The sequence below is a fragment of the Haliotis rufescens genome, unplaced genomic scaffold (genome assembly GCF_023055435.1).
Source record: "Haliotis rufescens isolate VD_foot unplaced genomic scaffold, xgHalRufe1.0.p SCAF_16, whole genome shotgun sequence".
Taxonomy (NCBI): Eukaryota; Metazoa; Mollusca; class Gastropoda; order Lepetellida; family Haliotidae; genus Haliotis; species Haliotis rufescens.
Window position 1 is genome coordinate 31,237,586 of NW_025963846.1, and position 15,189 is coordinate 31,252,774.

Consider the following 15,189-nt stretch of genomic DNA (forward strand, 5'->3'; position numbering starts at 1 on the left):
CTTATAATTAGTATAAAAGTGTCCCACACAAAACCTTCTTTTATTTATTCTTTCAAAATACAAAACAGAAAGTGGGGCGTGGGGAAATGGGACATATTCCTACGTGAAATAATGAGACATTAGTAGTGGTGACGGCTGTATCATAATTGTACTGTCTAAAGCATAAATTTGGCGAACGAAAAACGTTATATTTGCAATCAAATGGGATGACTCGTGTGGGCAAATGTTCTACTGTCGGCTAGCCACAATGGCTAGACTGGACCCTAGTGGAATGGTTCATGCCATAAAAGTCTAACAACCGAACACTAATTAAGACGGGCCGACCTTGTATTTACGGTCTGGTGAACACAGCTCAATGGCCGCTCATTAACTCAAATTTCACATCTCACTGTTTTGTTTTATCTCACTATTCATTTGATAATTTTGTCAACTTCAACTGGAACCCGGTCCCGTGTTACACGCGTGGCACACGCTCGTGCAACGGGTTGCACACGCGCTGCACACCCGTTGCACACCCGTGTCCAACGGGTGCTCACCCCATGTGCAACCCGTTAAGCACCCGTGTCACATGCGTGTTACACGCGTTCTCAACGCGTGTTAGGGGAATGAACTTTTAGGCAGTAGTGTACCAAGGATGTGTAGGTTTTTAAAAATGTTTTTGACAAAGAATGAGTAAGTGAGTGAGTGAGTTAATGCTTTACGTCTCATCGGCAATATTTCTTTGACAAAGAGATTGAAGAGTAAATATACTCCTCACAAAAAGCTAAGCAACAAATCTATACTAGCCACAAAAAGAAACTGTGCACGGAGAAAATATATTCTTGATTGAAATACAACACAGCAAGAACAAAATGATGCAGACGCTGTAGCAGCTGAATGATCGGACCATAAGAGTATGTCAACGGGACCTGAACAACATCTGTTACGATGACGTCAGACGATCAAAATGGAGTAGGGGGTCAAAAGTCACAAAGTCAATAACGGGTATGACCACCCTGTGCATCACAGCAGTGCATCGGCGACGCATGGAGTCCACCAAATGGGCATGGAAGGCCTGGGGAATGGCCTGCCATATCCTCCTCAAATCCTGTGCCAAGTCACGGAGGTTATTTGGAGGATGTAATAGTATAGGTAATAGGGGTTCTGGCTCACTTCCACTGGAACCGGATTTATATACCTATACTGCTACTACAGGTGGCATTTTTTATGCCAAAATGATTATGCTATTCGACGATAGTCATGGGATTAAGTAAAATTGACCACCACCTGATATAAATTTCTCTATTATTTTACAAGTAGGCCAGGTTATATACTCTTCTTGGTAATTGATGATCGTATTTGTTTGGTTTACTGATATAATATATACCTTGTGGTAATTCTCTCAATTAGATAATTTTGTCTATGAACATAAATGTTTTGTGTTCTTCATTTGTTGGTTTGACATTACTGATATAATAATTTTGTCCATGAACATAAATGTTGTAATTCTCCATTTTTTATATATTTATGTAAGCATTTGTCTAAATGTGATCTAATGATAGTAAGCAATCTATTTTTAATCTCCAACCAGTTCTTTGGTTTTGGCACGGAATAGTTGACTCGCTTGTTGCCTCCCCTGTTCTATGAACTTTTTTTTCTCGTCTTCGCTAAAACGACTGGTCTTACAAGTTTTTTTTATCGAATCTCCTGCTTCATTACGTTGTATTTGGTGAGTTCCGACAACACTAAACGACACTCCTCCTCAGATATTTTACAATCAGCCATATGATCCTCAATGCTGTTCAACTTTGCTTCGGCGAGTATCCGAATCTTATCGTGTTTTAATGCTTTCTTTTGCAACCTACGAGAAATGAATTTTATCGTTATTCCTGCCAGTCCCGAGACTTCGGCCGCTATTTCCATGCCGAGTACGATAGGCGTGGCGATTATAGTTGATAATAAACCAACACCTGCTACACCGAGTCCCATGCCAGCTGCTACAAGCGCGGTGTCAACTCCGTCCAGAGCATTCACGGCTCTGCGATACTTTTTATACAATCCAAGTCTCAACTCCCTATTCTTCTCTATTCGATGTTTTATGTCGCTTATTTGATGTAATCGAAATCCATCAACAGTATCCATCTTTTCAAATGCCTCATCGAGCGCCGGATATAAACTCGTAGTGTATATTACGGTCATACAATAGTCTTTAATTGGTCTTGATTAAATGTTTTGAGAGTATACATCAACCTTATCAAATTAATATTATACGGCAAGAATATCTTAGTAAGAGAAATACTACCACTTTTAATAATTTGGACCCCCTCGAGGGTTGCAACGGGTGATGCTCCGATATGAATAATACTGCAACGTCGACGCTCGTGTTTCTTGAGCCATTTAATCGATAGACCTGGTAATATTTCGAAGGCATCTTCAGGTGCATCTCCGAACAAGACTTCAATAATAAGCGTAGAAATATTAGGTATTGCACTCAGGTTAACTTTAATATCATCGTATTCAGTAACCAAATTTAAACTAACATTTTTTACGCCCAGACGACTATATAACATATGACCTGGGTCTTCTGGTAGGGTGGTGACTAACACACTTTTTCGTTTTGATGGGATATAAGCCGCGAGTACGATGCCACTATTTATTATCTTAGTTAAATTATGTGCCTTACCCATTATCACATAAGGTGGGGTAATGACGATTTTCAGTAGCCACTCGATGTTTGCTTCGACCATAGTCGATTTATTATCGCCATTGAGAATAATATTGTACAAAGTGTTTTTATGGAGTCTACTAACATGGACATCGCTTAAATCTTCTAGATTACCCGTGAATGTAACTTCTTTCCGCTTGTATACATTATCTTGTAAGTGTAAAGCGTATAACTTACCATCGGTACCGGGTTTACCGAATCCTTCTGTGTCTCCGAGATCGGAAAGCGCAATTGTATTACATTGTCTGAGCATTCCAGGGCCTGATGAATCAACCATTATTTATAATATGGAGTGTTACACTTAAGTATCTTATATGTACAGGTTGGTGTTTTACATCCAATACAGAAATTTTGAGGTCTCAAATCATACCCAGCTTTAATTTTTTATATTGTAATGTTGAGAAAGATTCCGTTCTACCGCTATTATATTTTTCATCTTTCACTAGAACAGATCTGAGCAGAGTTGAAGGACTTTCTGGTTGAATATTATCCGTTGTACTTATTTGATCAAGATGGATGCACAACTCTTTATAGTGAACTAAATCGGGCAATTTAACTCCATGCAGCACTGTTTCGTTGGGTGGTATTACTCCTGCCCATGCATGCATATCCAAGTGTAATTGCTAAGTTCTCGTAAAGAGTTACACCCTTTTCTCCAGAGTCTAATTTTAGTATCCCATTCGACTCATTTTGTGTGAGACTAATTCCATTAGGCTTAAAAATTCCATCATTGAGTGAGCATACGCTGTAATACCCATCAGGTATAATAATACCATTTTTTTCATATAATATAGACATCTCATTATTACCTCTCACAGTATTTATATTGGTCCACCTCGGGTAATACGTTACATCGCATAGAGCAACTTCGAGTTGTCCATCCGAGTTATCGATATTATGAAGCCGTTGAATAGACTGACCATTGGTTATTCCCGGGAGTGTAACATACATATTAAATATACAATGATACTATATCACAACTTAAATATGGAATCAACCATTATTTATAATATGGAGTGTTACACTTAAGTATCCTATATGTACAGGTTGATGTTTTACATCTAATACAGAAATTTTGAGGTCTGAAATAATACCCCGCTTTAATTTTTTATATTGTAATGTTGAGAAAGATTCCGTTCTACCGCTATTATATTTTTCATCTTTCACTGGAACAGATCTGAGCAGAGTTGAAGGACTTTCTGGTTGAATATTATCCGTTGTACTTATTTGATCAAGATGGATGCACAACTCTTTATAGTGAACTAAATCGGGCAATTTAACTCCATGCAGCACTGTTTCGTTGGGTGGTATTACTCCTGCCCATGCATGCATATCCAAGTGTAATTGCTAAGTTCTCGTAAAGAGTTACACCCTTTTCTCCAGAGTCTAATTTTAGTATCCCATTCGACTCATTTTGTGTGAGACTAATTCCATTAGGCTTAAAAATTCCATCATTGAGTGAGCATACGCTGTAATACCCATCAGGTATAATAATTCCATTTTTTTCATATAATATAGACATCTCATTATTACCTCTCACAGTATTTATATTGGTCCACCTCGGGTAATACGTTACATCGCATAGAGCAACTTCGAGTTGTCCATCCGAGTTATCGATAGTATGAAGCCGTTGAATAGACTGACCATTGGTTATTCCCGGGAGTGTAACATACATATTAAATATACAATGATACTATATCACAACTTAAATATGGAATCAACCATTATTTATAATATGGAGTGTTACACTTAAGTATCCTATATGTACAGGTTGATGTTTTACATCTAATACAGAAATTTTGAGGTCTGAAATAATACCCCGCTTTAATTTTTTATATTGTAATGTTGAGAAAGATTCCGTTCTACCGCTATTATATTTTTCATCTTTCACTGGAACAGATCTGAGCAGAGTTGAAGGACTTTCTGGTTGAATATTATCCGTTGTACTTATTTGATCAAGATGGATGCACAACTCTTTATAGTGAACTAAATCGGCAATTTAACTCCATGCAGCACTGTTTCGTTGGGTGGTATTACTCCTGCCCATGCATGCATATCCAAGTGTAATTGCTAAGTTCTCGTAAAGAGTTACACCCTTTTCTCCAGAGTCTAATTTTAGTATCCCATTCGACTCATTTTGTGTGAGACTAATTCCATTAGGCTTAAAAATGTCATCATTGAATGAGCATACGCTGTAATACCAATCAGGTATAATAATACCATTTTTTTCATATAATATAGACATCTCATTATTACCTCTCACAGTATTTATATTGGTCCACCTCGGGTAATACGTTACATCGCATAGAGCAATTTCGAGTTGTCCATCCGAGTTATCGATAGTATGAAGCAGTTGAATAGACTGACCATTTGTTATTCCCGGGAGTGTAACATACATATTAAATATACAATGATACTATATCACAACTTAAATATGGAATGAACCATTATTTATAATATGGAGTGTTACACTTAAGTATCCTATATGTACAGGTTGATGTTTTACATCTAATGCAGAAATTTTGAGGTCTCAAATAATACCCTGCTTTAATTTTTTATATTGTAATGTTGAGAAAGATTCCGTTCTACCGCTATTATATTTTTCATCTTTCACTGGAACAGATCTGAGCAGAGTTGAAGGACTTTCTGGTTGAATATTATCCGTTGTACTTATTTGATCAAGATGGATGCACAACTCTTTATAGTGAACTAAATCGGCAATTTAACTCCATGCAGCACTGTTTCGTTGGGTGGTATTACTCCTGTCCATGCATGCATATCCAAGTGTAATTGCTAAGTTCTCGTAAAGAGTTACACCCTTTTCTCCAGAGTCTAATTTTAGTATCCCATTCGACTCATTTTGTGTGAGACTAATTCCATTAGGCTTAAAAATGTCATCATTGAATGAGCATACGCTGTAATACCCATCAGGTATAATAATACCATTTTTTTCATATAATATAGACATCTCATTATTACCTCTCACAGTATTTATATTGGTCCACCTCGGGTAATACGTTACATCGCATAGAGCAACTTCGAGTTGTCCATCCGAGTTATCGATAGTATGAAGCAGTTGAATAGACTGACCATTTGTTATTCCCGGGAGTGTAACATACATATTAAATATACAATGATACTATATCACAACTTAAATATGGAATGAACCATTATTTATAATATGGAGTGTTACACTTAAGTATCCTATATGTACAGGTTGATGTTTTACATCTAATGCAGGAATTTTGAGGTCTCAAATAATACCCTGCTTTAATTTTTTATATTGTAATGTTGAGAAAGATTCCGTTCTACCGCTATTATATTTTTCATCTTTCACTGGAACAGATCTGAGCAGAGTTGAAGGACTTTTGAGTTGAATATTATCCGTTGTACTTATTTGATCAAGATGGATGCACAACTCTTTATAGTGAACTAAATCGGGCAATTTAACTCCATGCAGCACTGTTTCGTTGGGTGGTATTACTCCTGCCCATGCATGCATATCCAAGTGTAATTGCTAAGTTCTCGTAAAGAGTTACACCCTTTTCTCCAGAGTCTAATTTTAGTATCCCATTCGACTCATTTTGTGTGAGACTAATGGCCAACATTCCTCAGTTATGCCCCTTTACTACTTCGCCAATAGATGGCGCCAAACGCTACGGTCCTGCGCGTACTTCCGGTATATTACGCGGTTCATAGATATTTGCACGACCAACAACTACAACGAAGTATTTACGATGCCTTCGACGTGCTGCTGTGTCCCGGGATGCTGCAATCGAGGTGGTTTGTCGTTTCCGAGGGAACCCATGTTGCAGAAACGATGGTTGATAGCTATTCGGAGGAGCGACGAATCAAACCAAGGCAAGATGTGGAAACCGTCACCTCACAGTGTTGTGTGTCATTCCCACTTCAGACCGTCTGATTTCATTGCTGTAACTAGTTAAGGTAAGATATTTGGGTACCTTGTTATGTTTCTATTCGTTGGCAGATTTAATTAACTTGCATGCCAATTATATTTGTTATATTTTCTTGCATTGAAATTACGAAGAGGGTTTTACGTGACTCAGAAATGTGTATCCAGTATGCAGAAATGTGAAGAATGGATGCAGACAAAATAGAATATGTTCCGTCCCGCGGGACACACTTATTTTCACAGATAGTTTGATTTTGTCATTGAGTTAAATTGAGTAAAGATTCTTAAAACTTCGAAGTGTGTGATTTTTTTCACAATAATTTTAGTTCCCTCCTGTCAGAGTAGGCGAGTAAATTTTAGTATTGGCTAATTCTAATGTAATCATGTTTTTCTGTGTTTGCATGTGAACCTATGAGTATATTTCATTGGTTTTTTTAAAACCAAGATAGAAATAATGTGTCATTTAGGCCTTACTATAGTAGCCAATTTTTTGCCAGTCAGTGATCATGGTGATGTTTAGGTTTGACCCTCAAAAATTTCATGCAAGGGCCTTTGAAATCAATTACTGGGGGTCTAGTGCATACCCAGTTAATTAAGGTAAAACCCTGTTTACCACCATTATATTCCTGTTTATGAAGTTGTTGATGTTTGACCATAACCCTTCTTAGTTTTCTTCTTTAATTTGTTGAATTGATGATTACCAGGAATGTCAACACATATTTGACGTTTTTGCCTTTAATGCGTCATGTTACATTTTCCTGCAGGTGCTTGTTTTCCACAGAGATGAGGCACAGATGATTCAAGAATACAGGTTCATGTTTGTTCACTTTTGATATGTATTTGTCAGAATAGTGTCATGTGTACGTGTTGAACTTATAGACACTTCTCTGTATCAGGCATTAGATGTATGTAATGTTGAGACTATATCTACGAAAATTGTCAGCTAATTTATATCATAATTTTCCTTAATTTAAATGTTGGTTTACTTTTCTAATGTATTGATGTGTATCACTATTATGTTCATAATGTGACAAAACATATCGTGCCCATAGACATTTTTTATTTCCCTGCAAATTAACTTAAATCTAATCATAAAAAGCTATCTCACAACTGGTAGTAAAAAGATTGCACAATATCTGTTTGGAAAATAATAATCTACTGCTGTTTTCCCCAGGGTGTACACCTCTGAGGAAACAGAGAAAACCAGATGCTGTACCATCAATCTTTCCCTGGACTGCATCAGCCAACGCACTTGAGGCCGATGGAGGATTAAGGAAATCCCGCATTGAAAGACGTGAGAGCCAAAAGAGGACATTTAAAGCAATGGATACAGATTGTGATATTGAATGTGACATCAGTGAAGTAGCTGGGGAGGAAATAATTGACAATGTTGAGTTTGATGACATGAATACCGACTTAAACATTTGTTCTGCAGATAGTGCAGAGGTTGAATATGAAAGTACATCAGCTCAGACAGACAAATTTCCAATGCTTTCATTACAAAGTATTATGTTTAATGCTGCAGCAATTTTGTTTTATACAGGACTGTCAAACTATACAGACTTCACCTTTGTACTTGCAAGTTTGGGTCCGTGTGCATATCACCTAAATTATTTGTACAGCAAAGTTGACAGTATGACTATCAGTGTGGAAAATCAATTGCTTTTAACACTTATGAAACTGCGCCGACATAAGACTAACTTTGAACTTGGTCTTCATTTTGGAATTTCAGAGAAAACTGTATTAAATGTATGGATCACCTGGGTAAATTTTATGTATAGACAGTGGAGTGAGCTTGATAACTGGCCAGAACGAGACTTAGTGCACTATTTTTGTCCTTCTGATTTCAAATCCAAATTTCCATCCACACGAATTATCATTGATGGTACTGAATGCCCTATCCAGAAACCAAAACGCCCCATAGCTCAGCAGTCTACATACTCAACGTATAAAAATCGAAATACTATCAAAATACTTGTTGGATCCACACCAGGTGGTCTTGTGTCGTATGTGTCTCCTGCGTATGGTGGCTCCACAAGTGATCGTCAAATAGTAGAGCGTAGTGGTTTGACAGTGATGTGTGACCCAGGAGATAGTATTATGGCCGATAAAGGTTTCAACGTACAAGATATTTTTGCACCAAAAGATGTTACCATTAATATGCCAACATTCTTCTCAAAGAAAAACCGTATGTCTGGCAAGACTGTTATGCGTGATAGGAAAATATCAAGCAAAAGAGTTCACATTGAACGTATTATTGGTCTGGCAAAAACATTCAAAATACTCACTGAACCTCTTAACAGTTCAGAAACCAAATTAGCCACAGAAATAACCACGGTTTGCTTCATGCTTTGTTCTTTCAAAAAGTGCATTGTTCCCACTACTTGCTAATCATTAAAAATATCTTTGAGTCCAGGTGGACGTTAGTCAGACGTAGAGTATGGAGATTTGTTTCTAATTTCTTTCAAAAAGGCCTGTTATTTGCGTTTGCTACATGATTAAAGATAATTGTTGCTAAATATTCATGAGGATAAAGTTGAATGTAACATGTTATCGATTATGTATCATGTTGAGACTAGAATGGGAATCTGTGGTCAAAAAGCAAGTTTGAAGCAAATTTACCATTTGTGCAGCCACAATCAATCATACTCTTTTGTCAAGGTACAAACATAAATGTGTTAGTATCAAAGATTATGATAATGTAATGCTAAACGTCCTGTTCAATGTGGTGTTAAACCCATCTCACTCACTGAATTTGTTTTAAATTTATGACATCAGTAACATGAATTTAAGAATGTTGACATTGTTTGGTGCGTACTGTTACATTATCCCCTGCCACAAAGTGTGAGAGACACATTTCTTGTCCGAGCATAATTCGGAAACTGTTTCATATGTTATTATGAAACTTTGCACATGTATCAAACACAAGTTGAACTGGTGCCCTTTCCTGTTTTCCATGGCAGCAATTTGGATTAAACCCAAATAATGGTTGCTTTTATTTCACGAACTTAAAATCTGAATAAGTTGAAGTGTATATTTCTGGATCATATATCCATTATTTTTTCAATGGATACATGTTTACTGAGAAACAAATTGTAATTTATTGTGTCCCATGGCTGTGTATTCTTGTTTCATATGATACTGGCAGCAGCTAGACCGGTCCAGATATTTGGCACATCTTAGTGCTGTTGCTTCAGCTCTCTCAGATGTTATAAAAGGCAATCATGACAAGAAAGAAGTCAATGACAATGTTTTTTTATCATTCCCTTAAACAGTTCAGCTGCAGATAATAATCACATGACAGTTGTAATTCCTCAGATATAGAGCTGAAGGAGTATGCTTCAAGCAGTGATGATATTTATGAGTATGGACACTGAATTGTGATTATGTATTGCACTGCTTCATCTATATTTAGATCTTCCAACTATTAACTACTGGAGTACTTAACAGATGGTTGCCATCGTCACAAAAGGAGTTAAAAGTTAATGTCACATCAATACTATTTCAGCCATATAGCGACGAGACCAAGTTGATATACACAATTTACTCATGAATGCAAAGGTATATTTAAAAACAATTTTTCATGCACATTTGGACATAACAATATCATTTATACAGTTTTAAAACACGGGTTATAGACCATCAGAAACCAAAGCTAGGCCACCTCGTCGGGGATCATGGGGACTTACGGTGCCTCTGCTTCCTGCACGATACCCCAGCAGGATTTATGTCATTAACTAAGCCACTGGTGGTTGTGCTCAATACTAGCCAGTCAGCAATGATGTCAGTTGATTATAGCATCACATCAAATTTAAAAACAGGCAATTAATGATTCACATACATATTTAGATTATTTTATTTTACAGACCATTTTTTCTTTCAAGTAGTTGATAATGAGGTGCCTGGTCATATAGTACTTTATCATCCAAAACTGGCTCCCACAGGAGATATCGCTTGGATGAGATCAAGCGATATCTACACTGTAGATATCGCTGCAATGAAATTACATCGGGTGAGATTCTCTATGTAACAGTAAGTACGAACTGACATCTGAGATTGTATTTATTTAGACTAGTGAAAGCATCCATGTATGGGACCAGTGTGTACGTTGTGATATTTAGATTATCCAACTTATAAATACTGGAGTGATTAAGAGATGGATGCCATTGTCACATAGTACTGTAACAGTAAGTACTAAATGTCTTAATAAACATCTGAGATTGTATTAATTTACACAAGTGAATGCATCAATGTATGGGACCAGAGTTCAACCTGGTTTTGTCTGATGCAACTCTTTTCACGTCAACATGCATCTGGTGAAATATCATCCTTAAATGGAGCCCCGCAAGTTATTTCATAACTTTTTGTTTGTGAATGTCCATATATGCAGAATATAATATGTTCAGCATTAAACATTGAGACTACAATTCTGTCTTTCTTGTTTATAGGGCTGATGACCATTGACACATGAGTATCAGCAGTAACTGAAATTTACCAGGAATACCTGTCATAATCTCTGAAATAGAATTTGTCAAGTAGTGCCTTTTTGAAAAAGGTGTCATAAAATGCCACAAGTTTTTCAACCATAGATTCAATGAAATGGTCATCTCGGGATACAGTAAAATATTTCAAATCCTTCATCGTGTATACAATAAAAATGCACTGTTTTCTACCAGTACAGTAGAGCTGCCCTTGCACTTGAAAGAAATATGGCTTGCTTTTGTCAAGGGTAAGTTTTCCCTCAGATACCTTCAAATAGGGAACAGTTATCTCAGAGATTAGACGGTCTTTAGATGCAAATGGACATTTCACTTCAATGGTAGTATCATCACTGAGAAGTGAATCAGGTGAAGCTGCGAGAAATGGATGAACATCTGACACAAACATGCCACATGGTGAGGTTTTGAAACCACTTGACTTTTCAAAAGCTTTTATTGCCACCTTTTCATATTTTCTGCCATGTCTAAGTGGTGGACTTTGAATGTCCTCGAAAGGCTTAGTCATTGATCTAGCAAGTTTATGAAAATCAGTTTTGTCTGTTGCCAAACAAATTTTCCCAAAATTGGAAGAAGAAATTCTCTGTGTGTGTTCAGTTTTCCATTCCTCGCTCTTTGACTGTTTACGGGTTATTATTTCAAGGTTGGTTTTGTCCATATCTGATATTTCTGATATATTCTGGGATTTCAGGTATTGGTCAGCTAAAGATAACTTAAGATAATCATGATCATGATTAACAGCAAATGGATTTGCTGGAGGAAACATTTGAGCAACTGGAAATGTATTGACACTAGGGTGGTTCAACCAAACATTGCGGAAAAAGTCAGGGTAATTTGGCACTTGGCGATACTGAACTGGTCGTGGGTCAAATATAACATTCAATTCACTGTTGCATAAATCAAGGTCAGTCGCCTTTATGGGACTGCCTTTATAGGGTTTACTTTTATGAAATGTTTGTAATCTTTGAGTACATGTTTCTTCAGTTAAAACATCGCCAGTTGTTGAAAACTTGTGCATAGCATATAACACTGCACAAATATGTTTGCAATGTCCTGATGGACCCTGGCCTGCAGCACACTCACACTGCCCCTCCACAACAGAACCATCGTCATCAATTGCAATATCGACTTTGTAAGTCACATGCTTCTTCATTTCAGCACAGCACTCAGACTTCAGGAAACACATGTTATTAGGTTTGGAATAACGAAAAAATTTCAAAAACCTACTAGTGTACAGATTCTTTGAACTTGAACCAAGTTTCTTCTGAAAAGGCTGTAAGTAATAATTTATAGCTTCATATGCTAAAAAAGGAAGATGACTGTCACCATTTACATCCCTATAAGTTTCAACTAGGGGCAGTGTCATTTCAAACTCCGCTTCAAGTTCTGGCTCTCTCCCAAAATTGCAGTTTCGGTCATAGCTCTCGAGTCTGAAAAACATTTGAAATAAACAACTGTAAAAGAAAAAACCTAATTGAAAAAAATCACTGTAAAATATATGGACTATTAAATTATTTTTGGAGTACACAAATGTCTTAGTTTCCATTTTGTCAAAAAGTACAATTATTTTAAGAACAGATCCCTGTAATTCCAAAGTCAACAAATCAGTATTTCTGTCAGTAAGGAAGCTTAAGCCATCTCTGCATTGTTATCAGTACTAAAACTTGACTTTTGTACAGTAATAATATCTTTACTTGCACTACAGTAATTGTATATATTTTTTTTTGTTAGAAAACAAACAACATATAATAATACGGATATTAATTTTAACACAAGAATAAGACATTGTGTCACAAAATAAAAATACATGCAGTGAATAAGGATTCTTGATGTGTTTGCCTTCGACCGGAATCGAACCGATGTCTAAAGATTACTCTGTTAGACTACCATTCAAAAGCTTCATTACATCTAATTTTAATATTAGAAATATAAACGCTGTTATGCACATTAAAGTATGGACCCATCATACTGGTGAAGAAATAATAAATGTGTGAACCTTTCACACCTGTGGATGAAATAAATGTTCTAGGTGAAACGATACAGGGAGTCCACATCACAGTACATAAGGTCACATTTTTATGTCAAATTGTGTTGAAACTTCTTGACTAAATATTTCAGAGCAGGTTCAAAAGTAAATATCTAGTAGTGAATTTGAAATGCTAATTACATCATATTTGCAGTACTTGACTGACACTTGGGTGTCATAAAACAAGTAGTAAGAAACTTAATTTAGCAAGTGTAAAAAAGTACTGTGTGTCATGCATGAAAACTTGATGCACCAGTGCACCAATGTATCGTTTCAGCCCTAATAAATGTGTGAACCTTTCACACTGAGGAAATAATAAATGTGTGAACCCATCACACTTGATAAAATGAATAAAACTATATGAAAATCTAAAAGGCACTCACTGTAAAGGACGATGAACTTGATAACCCTCAGCCTTTCTTCAGCCATCGGATGGTGCAGAGCTCAAGCAATTTTTAATGTTTTACAAATATTTCAGTACCTACCTCACGCTTTGTTACATCATGTTTTGGCCACAGATGAATCACAATTCCAAATATGTGTATAGCAACGAAGAAAGGGACGGGGGCATTATGATTATTTAAGATACATTTTTGGGGACATGTCATTTGTTGGGGGGTGGGGAGATAGGAGAAAATGTTACATGGATTGTGTGGGGGTTGGTGAGTAAAACGCGATGCAGTCCCTAGACCGCTTCCAAGATACTATCTCTGCTTAAATTTACTATGTATATTCGTATTATTGAATGATTGCCCAAATAATTATAGAATCTATAAACCGGAAGTTATCCCAACCGCATGTAAAAGGGTGTAATATTTTGCACACTGCCAGTGAGTCATTAATTCGAAGAATAAATTATTGTGACTGACACTTACCTTCCGTACAAGATCCGTGGTCACCGCTCTTTCCCTCGTCAGTGCATCTCAAAGCGTCCTTAGCAACGGGGGCATGTTGTTTACGTGAACGAAAACTGAAGCACTTATGTTGTCGGCATTATCGCGTCGATGCTTACGTTATTTGTTTAGCGATCTCAGTTGTCTAAACTAAACATATGTTCTACAAATGACCATGATACCAATATTGCACTGTGTAAAGTGACAAAATGGGGAATAGTTACTGTTACAATCTTATAAAATAACTGCTCAGTAAGAAAAGCCGAGAAACAGCAATAATCAGAAACTTACCGTTCTATCAGATCGATTTTTCTTCCTGACACTCGAGCACCTCGTGCTTTGAGCTCAGTCTTCAGTTTAGGCAACTTCCAGCTTCCGTAATTCATGATAGAAATAGGCCTTCAAGTACTACCGGCTGTTTACAGAAAAGCAAGTGGGTCAATGTCGACTGAAGTTTATATGTTCCCGCGGATACAACGAGTTGGACCGTAACTACCGCAGCGCCGCCAAGCGGGCAAGGGGGCGCAACTCCAGGAATGTTTGCCATTCCATTAGGCTTAAAAATTCCATCATTGAGTGAGCATACGCTGTAATACCCATCAGGTATAATAATACCATTTTTTTCATATAATATAGACATCTCATTATTACCTCTCACAGTATTTATATTGGTCCACCTCAGGTAATACGTTACATCGCATAGAGCAACTTCGAGTTGTCCATCCGAGTTATCGATATTATGAAGCCGTTGAATAGACTGACCATTGGTTACTTCCGGGAGTGTAACATACATATTAAATATACAATGATACTATATCACAACTTAAATTCGGAATCAACCATTATTTATAATATGGAGTGTTACACTTAAGTATCCTATATGTACAGGTTGATGTTTTACATCTAATACAGAAATTTTGAGGTCTGAAATAATACCCCGCTTTAATTTTTTATATTGTAATGTTGAGAAAGATTCCGTTCTACCGCTATTATATTTTTCATCTTTCACTGGAACAGATCTGAGCAGAGTTGAAGGACTTTCTGGTTGAATATTATCCGTTGTACTTATTTGATCAAGATGGATGCACAACTCTTTATAGTGAACTAAATCGGCAATTTAACTCCATGCAGCACTGTTTCGTTGGGTGGTATTACTC

The 15,189-nt window shown here is 36.8% G+C and overlaps 2 protein-coding genes across 2 annotated transcripts; one reads left to right on the forward strand and one right to left on the reverse strand.

Annotated features, from left to right (window-relative positions):
* Window positions 1–7,156: 7,156 nt before the first annotated feature.
* On the forward strand, window positions 7,157–10,214 carry LOC124113479. Its single transcript, XM_046473837.2, has 2 exons — window positions 7,157–7,428; window positions 7,792–10,214. The coding sequence occupies exon 2, from the start codon at window positions 7,941–7,943 to the stop codon at window positions 9,006–9,008; it is 1,068 nt and encodes a 355-aa protein (XP_046329793.1). The 5' UTR covers window positions 7,157–7,428; window positions 7,792–7,940; the 3' UTR covers window positions 9,009–10,214.
* Window positions 10,215–10,978: 764 nt separating this feature from the next.
* On the reverse strand, window positions 10,979–14,418 carry LOC124113478. The gene is made up of 2 exons (XM_046473836.2): window positions 14,324–14,418; window positions 10,979–12,543 (listed from the first exon to the last, which is right to left on the reverse strand). The coding sequence occupies exons 1-2, from the start codon at window positions 14,416–14,418 to the stop codon at window positions 11,109–11,111; spliced, it is 1,530 nt and encodes a 509-aa protein (XP_046329792.1). The 3' UTR covers window positions 10,979–11,108.
* Between the last annotated feature and the right edge of the window lie 771 nt (window positions 14,419–15,189).

What these genes read in the sequence shown, in the direction of transcription:
- LOC124113479 (XM_046473837.2), top strand. Translation starts at nt 7,941, where the DNA reads ATGGATACAGATTGTGATATTGAATGTGACATCAGTGAAGTAGCTGGG.
- LOC124113478 (XM_046473836.2), bottom strand. Translation starts at nt 14,418, where the DNA reads ATGAATTACGGAAGCTGGAAGTTGCCTAAACTGAAGACTGAGCTCAAA. An exon ending in AAAATCGATCTGATAGAACG is followed by an intron (nt 12,544 to 14,323) that starts GTAAGTTTCTGA and finishes AATGTTTTTCAG; the next exon opens with ACTCGAGAGCTATGACCGAA.